Consider the following 21,293-nt stretch of genomic DNA (forward strand, 5'->3'; position numbering starts at 1 on the left):
GATGCCACAAAAGATATCTACTTCTTATATGCTGCTGTGCTCTTTTTGGTCTACAGCTGTTTACCTCAAGAGAAGGGATGAATAGCTGCCTAGATGTCAGAACAGCCAAGAAAGCTGAAAGATAGTTTTGGCAGATATGTAATACTGGTGTGTATTTATTCTCKCAGAAAAAGGTGCAGAGAAGTAAAATTTTATGAAACAGATTCTCTCTACTATTTGTTCTTGRTTGATCAGGAAATAGTATATCCAACCCCTATTAATTCTGGTGCAGCACCAAGAGTTTGTCACACAAGGTACCTGTAATAGCAACATAAATAGCATCCAAAGATGGCGATCAGCAAGAGCTGGAGGAAGAAAGCTCYCAGTCCAAGGCTCGATTCCAAGCCCTGTCTGCATTGCTACTGCAATTGAAACTTTTAGAAGTCTGTCTGCAACATGAAGCTATTTAATTACTCTGCATGATGAAGTGTGACATGGAATAACTACTTCTYACTTTGGTCACTGTTGACACTGTAAGCTTAGGCAGTGAATGAAACTAGCTCAAGGCTTTTTATTAAATATTGTAAACCTTTTTTTCTTTATCTCATGTAACAAGAAAGAGTTGTGGAGGTCAATTACTAGATGTATTTTTTTCTTCCTTCAGTAGATACTATTCCAGGCACCCAAACAGTTAATCCTTTGAAAATCCTGTAGCTGAATTGCTTTCCACAGCCTTCTATCTTAAATAACTGTCAATTTTGTGCTGCAATGTACAAGGTTGTCAACCAAGCTGGGTAAATGGCTTTGTCTGTCTGGCCAGCTGAAATTGAGACCAAAAAAAAAAAAGGTATTTTTCAGACCTGACAATTATAGAGGTATGGTGGAAGGAGAAATAATTATTATTCCTTCAGCATTGTCAGCTTGATGGATCAAATATGACAAGTTTGTGGTAGAAACTTGTCTTTTCGCCTTATTGAAATATCTAACATTTTCTAATGTTTTGGAAAAGCAGTGATGTTTTTTATTGGTCTGAGGCTTGATATACTAAATATTCCTTTCCAGGCAAGAGGAAGAGATGCTGTAWCTGTCTAGTTGCCTTGTCCTTCTGATCCAGAAGATGGCCATCTGACACATGGAAAACGCCCCATCTTCCATTTCTCTGCCAGTTCAGCTCTTGCTGAACCTATGCCATCCTGGGGTCTATTTTTGCCTTTATGCATAGGGAAAAGTACATTGAGGCAAATGAGACAGGCAAGATTGTACTCTGACAATATTTCATAAAAAGCCTTGAGCTAGTTTTGCAACTCAGAGCACAATTACTTCAAAATAACCATGTGATCAGTTGTGCAAAGCACTGCATTAAGGATCACAAAGAAAAACAAATGATATGAATAAAATTCCGCAAGTTTTGTAGTAACTCATKCTGGGGACCAGAACTTTGTAGAATACTGTGAACACAGCAGCGAGTACTTCATCAAGCACAGGATGATAGACTAGTGATAAAGAAACATTAAACAAAGTTGTTATGTTACAATTCTACTGAAAAAAGGCAAAAAAGAAAAATCAAAATAATTTTAAAATAGCACAGACACAGAAGCTGGCACAAACATTCAAGCCAGGTATACTAGGGACACCGTGGCAAATACAGAAGCCTGTGCTCAATGTAAAGTTTAAGAATAATATTGCAAGATAAACAGCAACTGTTTGTCATTATGCCTTACTCCATGTGAAGAGCTAAAAAGAAAATCCCTAAAATTTAGCATACATGGAATCTGCAATACCAAATCTGGACAAAAACAGTCTTGTGTTTTACTTAATGCTAAACAAGAATGATCAGTATAACCCTCACTTCTGTAAAATATGCCATAAAACTACTTCATACCATCTTGATTTTCTACCCCTCATGCCACACGTATTCTCCATGCTTCCTCAGTGAATGGTAAGGGAGAAATCTATCACCTTTCTGATGACAGTAAATGACCTTCATCCATTTCTGTCTTCAACATGTCATGGTCCCAGAAAGGACTAAATGGGTCACTAAGTTTACTAAGCACCTGCATCAATCACTGTATTTGCTAATCAGAAAATACTGAGCAGAAAAGTTTTGATCAGAAGCTTGCGAACAGGTTTCTACAGCTTGAACATATGGACTTGTAAAAAATTGTGCCAATTTCATTACTGAGGTCAGGCCAGAGAAGCTGACACAGTGAAGCCAGACGTTTCTATTGCCCTGAACAAAAAAAGACTACGAATACAAATTCATTTCCCTGATGCTAAAAATGTTGTCTGTAACATCAAGCAAACTAGAGTAACTTCACAGAGATTTACCATATTGCTTATACTGGAGCAATTCTGGAAAGCTCAGCATCAAGACCAAGGCACCACTGCACTTGGCTCTGGTCAAACAAAATAAAGTAGTGTATGCTACCCTCTGCCTTGCCCTAACCTTTCCTGACCATACAATTTAAAACCAGCAAGCTGAATGTTTAAATAACAGAGAATGAACACTAGCAGGGAAAAAGCTGGGATGGAAGCAGGGAAGGAAAAAAAAAAAAACAACTATGCATTAAATGTTCTTCTCATATTTTTACTTGTATATGCTTTAAGTTACTCATGAGATGACTTGAAGAAGGAACAACTATGCGATACTGTAGAACACTGTTTAGTAAAATGTTACCAACCCAGCTTCTGGAAGACTGTTATTCACAAGAAAGCTATAAACTATTCTTTTCACCAATTTTGTGGGACTGTTGGTCTTAGCCTTAAAAATCAACTCAGACWCAAAAGCCACCGAAGTCCTCAAAAATAAAATACTTTTCTACTTCCAGTCTACCAAACGATTTATTAAAATTCTATAAATACTGTTCTTTTACTTACCTATGGGTGTGTAAATAGCAACTACAACGCCTCCTAAAAATTGTGAAAGCCAGTATCTTTTGTCACTATGTGTATCACATGCTTACACGATGTCTCTCAGCTTGCAAAATGTGTTTTTATTATATAATTTCAAAACCTTTTTCAGTAAGAGTGAAGAGAGCCRGAACTACCTTTGTATTCACAAGAGTCACTGAAATGAAAGCCAACATTTCTTACATGTTTTTCCAAAAACTGGACTGCTGGCCTTAAGAATGAAAACAAAACAACAAACCAAGACTAAAACCAAACAGCTTTAGTTAACTGAAGATTAGTTATCTCTGAACATAAGTGATRAAACAGTTTATTCTTCACTACCACTTACACTTCTCTCTCATTTCCTATTAGTTAGGTAGTGCCCATGCACATGTTTTAAGAAGTTTTTGAGTATCAGTGAAACTATTCTTCATTACTCTACCCAAAAAGAAAAAAAACTGTTTTCAACTGCCACAGACTGCAGTTTTAGAAGTATTATACCATATTTTTCAAACTTCTGTGCATCTGTGATTAGGGAAGTGATTAGGGAATTGTTTCCACAGTTGACTGAAATTTCTGTGGCATTTGCCAGCCTGTTTTTGTCTCAAATTTGTGAAAGGTGTGTCAAAACCAAAACAGAACAACAATGCTACCAAGCCAGAAAAAAGAAACGCAAGGCCTCAAGTCTGTTCCTGCGAACTGTCAACCAGTTCAGCAGACGACATCCTTCAGATACAGGAGATAGCTGGGTTTAAAGGAAATGTGCACCTGTCACTTTAAAGAAGATTGTTTTAAGGTCTCCAAAAGCTGCTGATGAAGCAGGAAAAAGAAACACCCATAGGGGAAGGATATGGGCTATGTATACCTGTCTGATGTGTTCATCCAGATTTGTTCAAGTGCTGYAGCTACTGCAGACAGGAAGGCGTGTGTGCCTAATGGTAGCAGAAAACCAGACCTCAAGACTGAAAACTGAGAGGCACTTTTTCCTTTATAAGGGTCCAGTCCGTGGAATGATCACGTGTCCTCTTAAGACATCACCTTGAAAGTGACTTGGTTTTCTGTGTGTGCATGTTTTTGGGGATTTTGTAGTTAAACGGTTTTTTTTTTTTTTGGTTTCTCTCCATCTATCTGCATTTTTAGACTGGGGTTCTTCTTCGGTTTATTTTTTTGTTTCTTTTGTTGTGGCTTTGAAGGTTTTTGTTTTTTTTTTCTTTTTTCTAAACATGCATTTAAGTACAACAATATTTCACAATGGACATACAGACTTAGGTGGCTTGAAGTTAYATAAAAACAAGTATTTATTTTTTAATAAAAACACAGAGTCAATTCTAATGCAAAGGTGGGTATAAACGAGACAGCACTAATGCTCAAGTCACTATGCAAATCAAGTACACAACTAATAAAGCACATTCATTTAACATAAAATTTCCTTTGGCATTTTCTAATGTAATTCTATCTATTATCCAACGTGGGGTAGACCACAGTAACACCAGATCAAGCATTCTGTCTCATTTGTTCTCCAATTAATATGTGTGTCTTTACACTATGGTTTGTAGGAACTAGAGCCACAGKGTTCTCAAGTGACTATCTTGGGGCACTTGTAAACTCAAGACCATAGAGAATGAAGAAGAAAATAAATAAAGGTAGATTTCCTTTTTTTTTTCCCATGATAATACAAAAAAGAATAGTAAGATTCTTTTCTTTACAGACCAGCCTTCAAAAAACAAAATTGTCTTCCTGTAGCAAAAAAAAATGCCCATTTATTAGTGTATTAAACCTCTACATAAGGGTCAGGCTGAAATGAAAATATCTTTAAAAACACAGAATTCAATTGTAATATGAAAAAGGGTTACTATAGCTATTTCAGACTTTTATTTTMATCTTTCAATATTCCTGAACTATTTTCATTCCACTAAAGAATTCAAAACCCTTGTACTTCTGTTTGAAAAAAAAAAACAAACCAGTGAAATCTTATGCATTTCCTATTGACATATACAAATGCTAAAGCAAAAGGAATCCTAGCAGAGGAGGAGAAAGACATTCAACAACTATAGTTATCACAGGGCGTAAAAATAAAATGTGTGTTTAGGTGATTTATTATTGTTTCTAGCCAACCTAGCTCAAGATCCAAGAATGCTGACTGCCACTTCATGTCATGGATCAAAGATAATGACGTAGCTAAGGCAGATTGTGCGTAGGCATCACTGTGAAGCTGAAAGCTACACATCTTGAAACTAAATTCACTTTTCCATATGAAAAGTGAAAGCACTGTTCTTTGTAGACCAGAAATGAGGTCTTTCAGAAATAAWGCACTGATTATTCTCTCTGGAATTGAACTGTCAAACAACCTTATATAACCTGGTTTAAATGGGACAGCAAATACAGAGAAATTCTTTAGACACAAACCTACTTTTTTATCATGACTTCACAGTCATTCCAACTTCTACTTAAAAGTAAAAAGGAGAACCTGGGACTAAGAAAAGAAGCATCTGATCTATATGCCAATTTGCTAATCTTTTACAAAAACTATCCCCCACTGGACTATAATCTCTGCAATGAAATCAAATTTTATCATGTTCTTAGTGTATGAAAGTTAATTTTATTTTAACACTTAGCCATGCCAGCTTCGATTTACACTGTTGGAAGATGAAAAGACATTCCATAATCTACCCACTGAATAACACGTAATAATTAGTTGTCACTACTAAATGGGGAATTGGTGTCTTAATTACACAGGCCATAGGAAGCTGAAGGACCTCAGAATTCCTATTCATTAGTACCTAGTTAGCTGAGCAACACTATTAGCAACAATGATAATTCTCTGAGAAGGTCTCAAGTGTAATCAGCCAGAAAGAAGGTAATGCACAGAAAAGATTAGGAAAGCTGACAAATTGAACTGGCTGAGGTATGAGCTACCAGCACCTGGAGTCAGTTAATAAGATCCTTGTTCTATTATYCTGTCAGTGGAAGCAGAAGTTTGAAGTAAAGTAACAGGCATTAACTGAACCAGTGCATTGTTGGAACAGAGCAGGAGCATGTGTTTTCGAAGGACTGTTTCAGTAGTGCTGCCAGGAATTCATCAAAAGCAATAAAACAAGAGATGCAATTACTAGACCTATTTCCTGTGAAATTCTATCCACTAGAATTCAGCAGGAATTAAAAAAAAAAAACAAAACAAACAAACTGTTCTGTCTTTTTTTTTCTTAAAATGAACAAGTACATTGCAAAAAAATTTTAAAAGGATGGAGCACACCCACCAGAACTGCAATGTAATTTGAGCAATGCTTTAACTGACTCATYATACAGTTAGATACTCCCAAGAAGTCTATAAATGAACATGTATCTCTCAAATACAACTAYGATTTAAGGCACTATGATGCCTTAAAATCTGGCACAGTAGTTTGATGTTCATGATAGTTTAGATGTTGAGTTACTCCTCTGAAGCAGAACATACTTTTGTTTGGTTGGTTCTTTCTTTAGRATTGGTGTTTTTATTTTTCTGTTGAAAACTAGGGAAATTCAGCACTGCTGTTTTCCAATTCTACAGGTTGTAGCATGCCTGTACCTAAAGTAGGAATGATGTTTTCTACAGAAGACACTTAAGGCAACTAGGAAAAGTTAATCTCCTCTCAACTGGCCATACACAGTTACAGGAWGCATGTCCAGTGTAACTGCAGCCCTGAATTAAACTTCTCAGTTCATGACATATCTGGACCACAGACTCTGTGTGTAAGCCAGTGCAGGGCTGGTGTAGGGATAATGGGTGGGACAGACTGACCCACTGCCATCTTGCCTTCTCATAAAATCAGTCACATCAGGATGCTTTTAAGGTCTCTTTCCTCCCATCCACTCAGAAAAGAAGAACTGATTTGCTAGACAAAGTGCTCTGGACCTCTTACTCCATGCTGGTCACAGAAAACAGGCTTATAATAAACAAAGCATACAAATACTAGATGGATCAACCCAGAACTCAGTACATTTAATTTCTTTGCAGACACACACACTTAGAAGTGAAAAGGACAAAAAAGTGCAAACACTGAAGAAGAGACTACCTACCTTCAATGTACAGGGGCTCTACGACATCGTGATTTATCAGTTCGAAGTTCTCATGACCAATCCAGTGCTCCACATTTCTTTTCCTGCCCGTAAAGAAGTTGTCCACAACTGTAACCTCATGGCCATCCATCATTAGTTTGTCAGTAAGATGAGAACCCACAAACCCTGCTCCTCCAGTTATCTGCATTAGGACAGTTGGTATAAATTTCTTTTTCTTTTTACAGAAACACTAGACAAAGTCTACAAACATGAAGACARAACAGTAAGTTTCAGATGTTTGCTTACTCCAGGGGAAACAACTCCATTTCCATGTTTTGTTTTATTTTTTTCCTTCAAGATAAATAGCTTTCAAAATTTCAAGAGGCATATCTGACAAGTTTCATCACTGTCAGGCTAGAAGGTCAGCAACCTATTCACATCCACTAAATATCTTTTTCAGATTACATTATTTTCCTTTTTTTTCCTTCAAATTGGATTGTGCTCTTTTTTGTGACAGCAAAGCCTAAAAAAAATGCAGAAAGGTAACAGGAGAAATTTCTGCAAATCCCATTTCTCAGGAAAAAAAAAAAAAAGGTATGACAGAATGCCAGTTTATTTTCATGTCAGACCTATCAGGCATGTCAAACCCAGGTTTTGCCTGGTTTAAATGCAGACATGCTGGGTGTTCTAAATATTACAAGTTTTCACCCAGAAAAGAGGAAGCGAATTCTTTGAAGACCTTTCATTTGAAATATCTGCTAAAACCAAAATCATTCCTCTGTGTTTTAATGCATCCACAGCTTACAGCGTTCTGGCCTGAGGAGGTCAGGCAGTTGGATTTGATGATCTTTGCAGGTCCCTTAAAAYTAAAACAGCTCTACTCTACACCATTAGCTCTGATATGCAGAATTTGCCTGTCTTGGAACTCTGATGTTCTACTGCAAACAAACAAGCAGAAATAAAATATTTAAAACCCTGTATTCCTGTTTCATTAAAGAAACAAGAAAGTTCAYTAATTTTTCTCTTTTTGCACCACAGATTTTAACAGCAAACAAACAAAAATCACGAATTCAGTACTGCAGCAGTCAGCACAGTAAGTAGAACTGCACGTTGTGTGACACATCCAGACCTATCCATAGAAGCAATTATTTTCTCTGCACTTCATAAGCTGTTTTCAAGAACAAAGACACGACACATGACAACATTCAAAAAGTGGACTTGCAAGAAAGTGATTCAGCTGTTGATGTCCATTCTTCAGCTGTAGTGACAACTAACTAAATGAAAGGACAAGGTGGAATCAAGCAGGAATCTAATAAATGGATGGTGTACTACGAAGTGCTCTGTGGAAAAGGATAAGATGTCTGACGTTCATTTAACTTGAAGTTATTTCACTTTATCCTGTCCACTGCCCTGTCATCCACTGTTTTAAAAAAGCAAGATTAGCAGGTTGTTTTTTAAACCAGAAAAAAAAAGCAAAAGAAAACCTCCAAAGATTGAAAAGGAAAAAAAAAAACATACAAAAACTACATCTGTTTTCTTATGGAACAACTTCAATGTCCACTTCTAGTATGATTGTATCTCTTTTCCTTATTAAAATTTCAGGGGCACCAGTGTTTTAAAGCAACTGTAAGTATCAGTTAATAATACAATCACTTAGTTGCTCYATTTAATATTCTTCTGAATTTGTTGGGAGCTTCCTTGTAGTAGATTGAACATCTTGACCAGGTCCCTGACAAACCTGAACAAGAAACAGGATTTAGGAGAAATCCTCTCTGAAAGAAAAAAAAAGAAAGAATCTCGAGGTTCCCATTACACTACAAGACAGAGGAGGGGAGAGCAGGTTTCTGGAAGAATATTATGAATGAGGAAAGAAGAGCAGTAACTGAGGCAGAACAGCCCTTTGCCATGTGTCACCACTTACCAGGGGAAAATACCAAAACTCATGCAAGGAAAACCTAATGCCTTGAGTTTATTCTGACTTGCAAGCCAGCTGCAGCCTTGCTGAATGTTACAAGGGTTTTAGCTTTTTTCTCRTGACCAGGACAAAACTTTTCTGTAGAAGACCTGAACCTGCTCCTTCAACTGAGGCCCAAGGAAATGTCCTGCTGCTACTTCTATTTCCAAGATTCCAGAGAAGACAAACTCAATGCTTGCAATGTGTGCCTTTGGAGATGAACAAGAAATGTCTTCTTTCCAATATCCCTTTTGAAAACGAAACAACAGAGCCAACCACTGCTTACAGCACTATGCTATATGGAGGGGGAAAAAAAAGGAACCAACAAAAGGGCAAAAAAAGCACAAAAAGAAAAAAAGGGGAAAAAAAAAGCACAATCCAATTTTGTCTGGAAGGAAGTTTCCAATTACCTTAAACCTACAAGTCATTTGCTTTATTACAATATTGCTTCCATTGGTGTTAGACAAAGAAATTAAGAAATGATTGAAAAAGAAGCTAATTTCCCCTGGAAAAGTAAAAAACTGCATAAATTGTGGTTTTTATCATTACTTAAGGCAACATTAAAAAAGGAAAAGATTATTTATCACTGAAGTTCCTTGTACAATCTTCCTGTAATCACTCATAAAAGCATCATTTTTACATACAACTTACTGCAAATCACAATGACATAYTAATCTACACAATCGTAAGTTGTACATGAATCATATCCATATCAGAACTAGAGCACCAGCTCTTGGRTCTTAAAAAGGAATTCAATATTAAGACAACATTAATAAAATTATTTAATTACTTAACAGTGTAAGTATGCTTGGCAACTTCATCACCTACTAAAAGGCACAAATATTACTGATAATTATCTTCACTAAAGGCACTTACAAGTTTGTCTGTTTATTACACATCTTCATTTCTGCAAAACTGATGTTTTGCAGTCAGATTCAAAACATCCTATGTCTTGTAAGGAAATTATATTTATTGTTTTGTTTTCTGCTTTTATCAGTTTGCTACATTCAATTCAGAAAAAACCCATTGAACAGACTGAACCAATGGCAACACTATCTTCCACAATAACAGAATTCCTTCTCTTGCATATGAAAGCCCATGGCCTCATCACTTCAGAGAACTCAGGAAACAGATAAATCATGCACAACAAGGTGAAGATCTCTTTTCAATGCAAGTGACAAGGTTTCTAACCTCAGCTGCGATACCATCACTACTTGAAATCATCTCCAAAGAGATGCAAGTGTAATAAAAAATAATTGCTACAACTGTTGTCTGGCCTGGACAGTTCTATGCAGATCTCCAGGCTGGAGCTGCAGACTGCAGTCAGAATGAAAAAAAGTTAAGTAAAATTAAGAATGCACTCTAAAAAAATATTAACAAACTACAAAGCACATGATCCACCAAAATTCACTTGACCAATTCTTGAGAATTTTGAAGTGTCATGCAAGGTTTATATRTGAACTTTAGCTACTTAGAAGAACATGGATTACTTTCTCTAGGATTATGACAGCAACACTGTAACAGAAGAGAATTGCCCACATGGGCAGGAGGCCTATGAATGCCCATCCGAGTTGGCAAAAAATTAGTCAGAACAACTTGCCACTCCTTTTGGTCAGCTTTCTCTTCAATTTCTTTTAGTTTACATGGGAAACCAAAAAGCTATTCACCTCCAGGTCAACAGAAAACAGTCCTATTCMAACTACTTGCCAAGTCTGTTGAAGCAATAGATTTCAACAACATAGSCAGTATTTTTCAGTAGCAAAATCTGGAACTGAACATTAAGAGCTACACAGCCTGTTAACAGCTTTCACTGACACTTTTCTCAAAAGTACATTCTCACCCAGRAAATATGACATTAAGGTTACTTTATTTCCCTTGCAAACACATGAAGTACGCAATTTAGGAATTTTCAGAATTAGACCTCTCTCTGTTTTCCTCAGTTTATTTTCTATATTCAACAGGGGCATTGTGAGTCGACAGGTCTCCCTCCTTCAGACTGTCATAAAAATGACAGAAAACCACTGCAGAACTAAACTAATTTGGTAACACTTCTTCTTTGTGAAATTTTGCAATAGCAATGAAGATTATTGCCTAACAACCCAGTAAAATAAATTTTTAGTCTGCATCTTTTCAGTGTTTTTCTTCAAAATTCTGAAGTCAAAGCAAACAAAAGCACCAGCTAAGCTAGGCACATCAGTAGGGTTTTGTCCTAGACTTTACTTTCTGCTACAGAGGCAAAAGTTCATGGTCTTTTTAYACCTCTCAAGTAGCTATACTTTATATGCCTTCAAAACAATGGGACAATCCCCTCCCCCCCTAAAAAAAAACCAAACCAGAAACAAGGAAAAATTTGGGTCACAGACAATTTAAAAGCATTTACAGACAAAACTGGAAGGTCGATGTTGCAGCACAGTTCACTAAGAATGTCTTGGACCACTACTTGTCCTGACTTAACCTGCCATCCTCTTCCACCCTCAACTGCTCATGCTTTTTCAAAATAACAGAAACAACAGAGAAGATACAGAAAGATGAGCATTCCCTGCAGAGCAGCTTCTTTTTTAGCGCTAGGACTAGATTCTTCCCAATTCAGTMACACACAAGGTTCTTGTCAAGATGTGCCAAAAAAGTTTCCCAGTCTCTGCAAGTTTAAGCCATCTGGGAGCATACACAAAGACCCTTTGGCAMAGTGATCCTGAGAAGCTACAAGGAAGAGCAGTTTAACTGGCATGTCAAACCTCCAAAGCAGAGACCAAGTCTATAGGTCATACACTGAGTTTGAGAACACCCACACAAATAAATGAAGCACTACCCTAAACCCTCTCCACCACATATGACATGCACAGAAATTCACTTTATCCCTTCTCAAGTCTTCAATCCTACAAAAYAGATTACATTCCACAGAATTTTTTATTTCCCAAAAACAACCTCTGAGTAAACATCAACTTACCAGAATTCTTTTACGATCCTTTTCTGATAAAAATTTCACSGGTGGGTATTTCTGGGTGAAACTACAGAACATTTCAAAACAAAGAAGAAAAACTAAGTTAYAGCCTTGTTCCTTCTTTCACATACCTGTCTTTGAAACGTGAGAAACTACTCTGAAAATCTCTCATTCTTAAAGTTCTGCTAMGAATATATTTGGTGCTTTATTCTAAAAAAGGATCTGGGTCAACACAAGACAATACCTATACACAGTGAAATATCTAAATTCATCTGCAAAGAGTGTTTTTTAAATTTCTGCCTGATTTTATGTAATGAATCACTTGACTTCTATCTTTTGAGAGCAGAGATAGTGCCAGGCATGACATCACAAGAGAATAAAACAATAAAACATGAGCAGTACTTAGACACCTCCTTTTTTAAAGTTATAAAACCAGCCTCCTCAAAAGCTCTGGAAAAGCCTTTGTTGTGTCGACTTACCACACTGACTTCAAACACTTCATCTTGAAGTTTCAATGTGAAACTTACAACAARACATTTTAATTCCCCTTTAAAGTTTTACATCAACCAATGTAAAGCTTACAATCAGAACATTGAAGAAACAATTTAATTTTTGCACCTTCTTTACAGGAACTTAATCAAACCAAAAACACTGTAAAATAAAATTATGTGACATATGAATCTTAAGTGTTCTTGATACCTCAAACCTTAGATGAACTTCTCTCCCTCTCTGACATGCAAAGCAACAACAGTCCTCTGAAAGAAGGTGTGAATTTTATTTATTTMAGTAATTAGCACTGTAGTCTTGGCAATTTTATAGCTCAGGATTTTCTTAACTAAATATCAGCATGACACTGCACCAAAACCAAACTATGGTTACTCTTCTCTTCCAGGGAGTCCACAGGGTAGCAATGTAGCTTGATGCAGCACGCAGGAGCCAAAAATACCAAKAGTTAAATCTTCTTCTACTCACAAACAGATGCTGACTGAACTGACCCTACAACCGTGATCTTGAAGCACCTCCTYCTCTGGTTCTAACCTGCAGTACTGGCTCAACAGGAGTTCTTCAGCATCACAGCACAGATGCTTTGTACTTTATCAAATTTTCATCACAGCATGAAATTTGCTTTCAGTTTCTTGGATAGGGGAAATATAGCATGGGAACCTTTTAATGTTAGCCACACAGGGAGACTGAAATAAGAAGCTACCTACACTTGCCTTACATCACTACACAGGTCACTAACAATTTCTTCGATTTACACTGAAGTGAYGAAAGACAGCAATGCACACAAGCGCAATGCAGATATGTAAAACACGTCCTTTCTGTGACAGAGAGGAAAATTCATCCATAACAATAGATTTATGGAGTTCAAAAAAACTTCAAGTGCCAAATAACTAGATGCAAGGCAAGTCKCTCTCCTCCATTTCCAAGACCACTATTTTAAGGTTGCATTGATCCAGCCTGGAGTCATATTGCTGACAAAGGGATCTCACAACTATTTTTGCTCCTTCCATTTCACCAGTAGCAGTTTAGAGGCAGTGGGATAGAACCTGGCAGCCAAATGATGGCCTTTTGGCAACAAAATGGAGTTTWTCTTGATTTAATGCTTGCTTTGATGACTACATGGCAATGCTTTTGCCGTGCAAATTCTTAATAAAAACTTTACAGCTCTAGCTTCAGTTAAACAATCTCTTGTCATGAGACTAGAATTAAAGAATTCTYGTCTTTCCTGCTTCTCAAAAGCATGAAGATGGCTTGCTTTCAGATTTCATCAGCTTATGAGGTAAGAAAACATTGACACTAGAGTAAGCTTTGCAAGCAGGATCAGCCTGCAGGCATCTGACAGTGAGTAGTTATTTACTGTCACTTCACATAGTTATAAAACTAAAAAAAATTAATTACAACAACACACATTCAGCTGAACCATCAGATGTAAATGGCTACATTATTTGAARAATAAGACAATAATACAAGTCCCTCGTTCTGTGAAAAGTATAATTTCCAGTTTGGTTCATACAGAGGTAAAAAACCATTTTGATTCTTTCTCCTTCTTCCTAGAGAACTGAAACAAGACTCATCAATATACATGAAAAGGTAAGAGTATTTATATGGCTTCTGGGAGAAGTTTTAACTTAATAGATCTACTCAACAACTCATTGCTCATTTGAAAAAATACAATTATTAAATAAAGAGCCAATCAGGATACTCCCCCACCAAGGTCCTCTGTGAATRGCAGAAGAAAGTACCTGAACTGCTCGCAACTGAAGCTGAAGCTTTACAGGACTACCAACAAAGATTAAATAAATTAGCTGAACTGTTGTACTTGGTAAGATGGTGACACAATCTGCAATTTGCTTCCCGTTGCCAATATATGCCTAGTTCAATCTATGAAGTTCATGTGCACATTAAGAGATGAGCAATCAGATCAGTATTCTCACTGAAATAAATTGCATGTGGCAGGTCACTGAACCTTTCAAATCAATTGTAAAAACCAGAACTGAAATTTTTTCTCCTTTTTTTTTTTTCTCTCACAGCCCAGGAGGGGTGGGAGGTGGAGGGCAGCTGCTTACTGACAAGACAAAACTCTGAACACAAAAGCACTGCAAGTGTCAAGAATACCCCTGGCCAGGAGCAATGGTATTCTGCCCCTCTCCAGAGAAACAGCACACAACCACCAGTATGCCATACTCCACGAGGGCTAACTGGTACTGCCTGGACAATCCAGACTCGGCATTTTACAATGCAGAACTCTCTGGTTTGCCTGGGACACCACCAGTATCACCTGCAAAACAGCATCACTAGCAAAAGCAGCATGTCCTTGTCAGAGCTAACACTTGCCACCCCTATACCAGGCCTTATTTTGTGATGAGAAGTATCTGTCCATGAGGATACCCAGATTAAAGAAGTGACCTGACACAAAGGCAAACAGGCTGCAGAGTAAGGGGTAACATATTCTCTTACAAATCCTGAGAGAAGCAGGTCAGTCAGGCTCATCCAAAGCACATACACAGACTAAGAATCACAAGCAAATCACTGWACCGTAGGTGAACCACAGTAACTGATCACAAGTGTGGGAGAASTGAAGTAAAACATGTCTTCAGCATGTGTTAGCACACACAAACCATGGTAATCCATTCATCAGCTGGACTCCAACCAACAAATTCCTCCCCAGGATTTGAACTTTACAAGAGCCCAGCACTCCCAGCTTGTTTTACTAAAKTCAATCATCCTGAATACCTTAAGCATTACTGTCTTAGTAGTCAACGCCCTGTCCTCACTAATATATGATAACTGAAAGGTGCTGAAGGTATATACAAAAGTTTATTTCCAGACTGCGACTACAGAACTGACTGCTACAGAAAAGAATTTGTGCCTTGGAACTGTTTCCCAAATTCAGCAGATGACATACCTCTTTTCTAGATCTTTGATTTTCTCCCTCAGAGGTGCAACAGCCTAAAATAAAGGAAAAACATTTAATCTTTGAAGAATAAGACAAGATTCACATCACAAAACATGCACATAGGAAGTTGCCTCAGAGCAAAAATCACGGCAAACAGTCTCCTACGCAGAGAGGACACTCCAAGAAACTTATATTTTAAAGCCTCCTTTACATAAAAAAAAAAACCTTGAACCTTTTCCACCAAAAATCAAATCACCTGGAACAGTGTGAAATTAAATCCCTTATCTTACCATGGAAAACAAAATATCYCAAGGCTATGACTACCACAGTCTTGATAAGGACATCCAATGTTATGATTCCTATTTGGCAAAGTGAAGTCMTAAGTGACTTGTCTGAGGTTGTCAAAGGTAATCTATATCCAGCACAGCACATATTATGGACAGTAATTTAAACCGCAACTATTTAAATGGACAACAGATAAGCATACAGAGGATACAGAGGGCACAGACACAGAAAGAAGGCCATTAACTCCAGTGAAATGACCATAATTCTCTCAGAACACACTAAGCAAATTTGAAGCTACATCATGTTTAAATATCTAAATATGTTCTACATCATGTTTTGAGGTAAGAAAATATTCAAAGGAAATCTCTTAGAAAATATAGTTCACTTTCCTTCTGTCTGCATTTTGCTGCTTTAGAAGAGAGAATTGCTTAAGTTGGCATCAATTTCAGTTTATCACAGGACCCAAATTTCAAACAGTCCTGCTGAATTTCTACAAGAGTCCCTGAACACCTGTTTCTAAGTTTACAAAATCCTCATCACAAAATTTACCCTCTGGGGCTACACATAAATTGAAAGCTTCAGATGTTTKAACTGGTATTATGGAGAAACACAGCAGCAAGCACCCTTAATTTGTTTTATACAAATACTTMTGGTTAGAGCTAGATTATTCAGTTTATGAAGTTCCTGAATTAAGCTGMATATTCATGTTAAGAGAAAATAACATAGTATTGTCATTTATATGAARTATTTCATTATTCTGTGGAACGGCAAATAGTTCTTGAAACAGTTGTACTTAATCTGATGTTGTAAGATATTACACAAATATAGCTTTAAAAATAAGATCCAGAAATGCACAACTTCTCAGACCTTRCAGTAACTCTGATCAACACTTTGAATTTCAAGTATGTCACCATTCTTAAACAACTGGAATTTTCACAATGCTTGTTACAACACAGACCAGAATTTAAAGAAAAACAAAAACAAAAATCAACAAACCAAATGAAAAATCAGAGAGAAATGCAAAAGACAAACTAAGAATACAAGCTTTCCGTTGATTTTATGCAAGGACTTCYCYATTTAATACTTTGTTTTATTGTTATTMGACTGGAATGCTTAAAACACTTGGAGAAAGATCTGTTGCACACATTCCTTATATGCACACAACAAACTGAAGCTGAAATGGAAATTCAGAGGTATTGGTACAGAAGTTCAGAACCACTACTATGTTCAGTTTCTACTCCAGAAATTGYCAGACTTGTGCTTAAAGCATTGGCATGTACACCCTCTCCAACCACAAACACTGCTATCTTTGTTCATTAGTTAAGAACAAAACAAAGCAATTTTTGTGATTTGTAATGCACCTTATATATACTTCCCATTTTGTAAGGCAGTCAGAGGAAAGAATTTGTGYAGATCCTTTCAGTAACGAATAAAACAGTTCTTGGGAGGAGTCTACCATAATTTCTGCAGCAAACTCCTCAGCACATCTATCACCATCAAGAAAGATTTTAATGAAAATAAAGTAGAATCACATATGACCATTAGAAATTCCACTACAGAGAAAAACTGTTTAAAAACTTACGTTTGTACAGTATACAAATCCAATGCTTTGAATGGTCCTAGCAGAATTGAGAGTRATGAGGTAAAACTAAATATATCCCTTCAACATGAAATGAGTGAAATGGAGTCCTCAAGACAAAATAGATTACAAAATATATTACCAAACTAACCTCCTCTATTCTACTTTCCACCTTCTGATCCCCATTTTCTTGAAGAGACCTGTTGGCAAGAAAAGAAAAAAATAATCCATACCTAAGCAATAATTGCCCCACTGCACCTGCATCATGTTAAAACAGCATCCTGAAAGCATCTCGAGTTAATATTATTTCAAAGGCATACTTAGAACAAATTAAAGTGGATAGTCTAATTTCCAATGAAATCCATTAGTTTGGCAGAAACTGAACCAAGCCCACAGGAAAGAGAAGTAACAACAAAAATTACATTCATTTTACATAGAAAATTCACTTCATTTTAGAAAACTGTCTAATTACTGGTTTTGAGTGYAACTTTACTGTGCAAAGCCCCAAAATATCTTTTTGAGGGTCTCTGCTTACTGTATGTTGACAAAACATTCCCTGAATGATACAATGGTATCCATCAAAAAGAAAGAAGGGCAAATGTATCTCACTTTGAACTTTTCCAAACACTTGGGGAAAAAACCCAACTGTGCTAAACTGTGTCTTCAGCAAYCGCCTGATGGGCAATACTGACTTCTCACATAAATGTTACTCATTTGAAACAAGGCCAAGGATGAAGTATGTTGTGGTAACTTGTGAAAACTGAGTACTGTCTAAAAGGGTGGTGTCTTGCACAAATCTGTGTGGTCTACTTTAGCATCTGATTGAGTAAAGTGTCTCAGTTACATTCACTCTTGAGTAAACCTGCACAAGTGTGGAATATGTATTGTAAAATTCTGCCTCTTGTATCAAGGTTAAGCAATTTTCCTTACATTTCTGTAATTTTTTATTTTTTTTTCAATTAAACCTTCTGAAAGGGGAATTATTTCTCTCACAGTARTAAGTTTTTGCATACTTGAGCATTCATGCATATTCAACATAAAATGGAGTTCTTTCAAGYGAAAAACAGAGGTCCTTTACTTGGGACCTGAAATCACTACACCTAGGGAAACAGAAGATCCTTTGTTAAGCATATATATCTATATACGTATACACACACACCAGACTCTTAGAAGTTAAAGCAACGATTCCCTTCATAACCCTCTGTAAAACTCTCACTTTTTAAAAAGTTGGTTCAGTCTATTACTGAGACAAAGACCTTACTGACCAGATTCATTTGTATCTCTAAAGAATACTGTAAATTCCTACACTAGGATACACATACCCTGAATCACCTTTTCAAACCAAATTGTCATTTTTGCATTAGAGGCAAATAAAACCTCTGCAGCTAACATAGAAGGAATTTACTGTAGGGAAGCAATATTAAGATATCCYGGTGGATTTTGAAAATGTTTTCCCAAGCAACAGAAACTTACAAAAAACGCTGCAAACAACTGTGGAATAGATAGCCTCTCCTCTCTGCAGAGTGAGCAAGGAAAATTTGGAAAACCTCTCAGAATTTTAAAAGGTCCCCTCAGAAAGACTTCCTACTATTTTTTTAYTCACAAATCCTGGGACTCAAGTTCTGGCACTCTGCAGTTTATTTTTAATGAGCATTTCCTCCTTACAATCTTACTGGCTGAGGACCAACATCAAACCTTTMGAAATAATTTTCCCCCTCAATAGATCTAAAAAGGACATCTCAAATAAGAATTCAGATGCAGGCAGAAGAAGAATTTCTATGCACAGCTTATTTATAATAAACACCCTGGATCCCACACCGACCTGTCCTACTCAAACCCCTCTAGGGTTCTTGTCCTTCATTAAGAAATGCTCAGCTGCTCATGTAACAGCTGCTAAGCTGCAATAGTGTGGTGGTCATGATAACATGGTAATCTAAATGRTATCTCCATCTGCAAGTTGCCACAGCCCGGCAGCTGTCTGCCTRACAGCTGAGCACTCCTTGCATCAAGGATGGGAAACTCCAAGAGGAGTAGAGTGGACCACTTGGTATAGGAACAGGTCCCAGGGTAAGCTGTCCTGGGTGAATCAGAGCCCAGAGAAAATTCATTGTTTTTCTCATTTTGTCTCAAGATTTCCTTKCTATGTGCTGCTAAGAGTGGCATGGCAACAGAATACCAAAACCCTTTACTAGCAAAACAACATGATAAAATACTTTGTCCTCTACACACAATGACTTTGCTGTAGGGAACAAGCTGTCCCCATATTCTCTTCAATTTCTTTTGCAGCTGTGTATTCCTGGTAAATTGTCCTGGAGGACAAACTCACATGCAAACARAAATGTGAAAATCCGCACATTTTGCATACATAGTTTGTCTTTCCATTTCTAAAGGAAAAATTCTAGGGGACAAGGCAGAATTTTCTCCTTTTCAGCAGTTAAACCACCAGATCCTCTCCCAATTAACTGTGGAGGAAGAACCTCTCCAAAGCACATTTCTGATTCTAGGTATAGAAATATAATAATGGCAAGCAGTGAAGAATGTGCTGCCCTTCAATTTTTAATTTTAATTACTGAGATAGTCACATCTGTGCTGAGGAAAAGCAGAATCCAACCCTATGTAACTAGGCATGGCCAAAATCAGAAGACTAAGTGTGAGTAAAATCATGGRTGAGATCTACAACAAACATACAACCATTTTGAGACTCAACACTTTGAGTTTTAAATAAATGGTATCAGCTGCTTAGCAGGCACCCAAACAACAGTGTGAGCTGCTATTTTTCTTCCTATTTTATATATATTGATGGGAAASGTAAGTTAGTTTCCTTAAAGATAAGGACATTCAATACAAAAATAAATACCTTACCTCATATTGACAAAGTTGCCCCATACAGCTGGAAAATAAGAAGAGAGAAAACATTACAATGTCATATAACAGTACCTGAGGYCATCTTTTCCTGTTAGCATCAGAAGGTATTTAAGACAATATTAAGCATGTTAATCACAAATTATCAAAAGTTACATACACATCCCAAGTGTCTGAAACATAGATTTAGAGTATGGGCAGGATTCTGATGAGATTAGATGAGACTGCAAAAAAATGCRCAGGAATTATTTAAACTGTAATTTGTCAATGCACACAGATCAAATGAACCAGAACACTCAACTTGTTTATTAGGGATATGGGAAAAAACGACAAGAACAAGAAAGAAGCCCTGTAGACCTGAACCATACAAACTGGAAACTGCAGTGACAAAAGACTGGCCACTACTGGTGAGAGCTGAACCAGTCCAAAGAGGTGCCACAAGAGTCCTGCATTAAAGGTAGCACGTGCTTGTATGGTCATATGTCCTTTCTCTAAATACATATATATTGTGATGTAGACACAAAAGGTACCTAAGCAATATAGCTTAAAATGCCTCAGTAAGCAAACAAAACTTATTTATTGCTGTCTGTATGGAAAAAGTTTTATAGAAGATAAATCACAATATAAAATGAAAAACCAAAGATGTATCAGATGTTTTTAGGTTCACAAAAAGATCCAGCTGCTCAAAGTACTTTCTACTAGGAAAAAAACACTGATCAGGGTTTAGGTGATCATTGGAAGACTATCAGAACACTGACTTTCCTTTTAACTTTCAGTTAGGATGCAGAATGCAGTTTTAAGTGAAAAATGAGAAGTCATAAATCAGGCTACACAGACAAGGAAGATTTGACAACTTCACATCATCAAGATAAACAAAATTAACATGGAACAGTTATGTAAGGGACTCTGCAAAACAAGCAACACAGGAAATATACTCCAAATATCTCCAGAAAATCATTCTGGAGTTGCTCTTTAAGAGACAAAGCTCAAGCTAAGGATCCAAATTACACTGGGTCTTAAGAAGGAGTAGCCTATATGCAGTATTAACATAYATATATAGAAAGCTTCTGAAGTGTCCACAGATTCTGTAAGCTATGTTGCACGTCTCAAGTAGCAGCTAGTAAAGTATTTGGCCTACCTGCAGGCATTGCACATGCATTTCTATCATTATTACTCAACGAGCTCAAGCAGATGATGAGGTGTTACAGAAACAAACAAAACAAGSAGCTACAGTCATAGGCACCTCCCAGGCAGGAGGAGAAATGAAACAGTCCCAGAAAGGAGTAGGAAGGACAAAAATGAGGATTCAATAAAGTAGWCGTTCTAGACTTTAGGGGATGGAAAGCTACCGAACCATTTTTAAGAGCTC

General features: G+C 36.9%; 1 protein-coding gene across 4 annotated transcripts in view; it reads right to left on the reverse strand.

Moving 5' to 3' along the window:
* The window catches only part of UXS1 (UDP-glucuronate decarboxylase 1), a 54,492-nt gene that overhangs the window by 22,241 nt on the left and 10,958 nt on the right, over window positions 1-21,293 (reverse strand). For 2 of the 4 annotated variants that reach the window (XM_057369482.1, XM_057369483.1), the window contains exons 2-6: window positions 19,925-19,952; window positions 17,214-17,262; window positions 15,208-15,251; window positions 11,805-11,865; window positions 6,925-7,105 (exon numbers count right to left, since the gene is read on the reverse strand). In XM_057369482.1, the coding sequence (XP_057225465.1) occupies window positions 6,925-7,105; window positions 11,805-11,865; window positions 15,208-15,251; window positions 17,214-17,262; window positions 19,925-19,952 (363 nt within the window). The remainder of the gene's footprint in view (window positions 1-6,924; window positions 7,106-11,804; window positions 11,866-15,207; window positions 15,252-17,213; window positions 17,263-19,924; window positions 19,953-21,293) is intronic. The other 2 variants (XM_057369486.1, XM_057369485.1) reach the window with 2 other exon arrangements.

The sequence above is a fragment of the Malurus melanocephalus genome, unplaced genomic scaffold (genome assembly GCF_030028575.1).
Source record: "Malurus melanocephalus ecotype Western Australia unplaced genomic scaffold, MMel_1.1 scaffold_111, whole genome shotgun sequence".
In the NCBI taxonomy this organism is placed as follows: Eukaryota; Metazoa; Chordata; class Aves; order Passeriformes; family Maluridae; genus Malurus; species Malurus melanocephalus.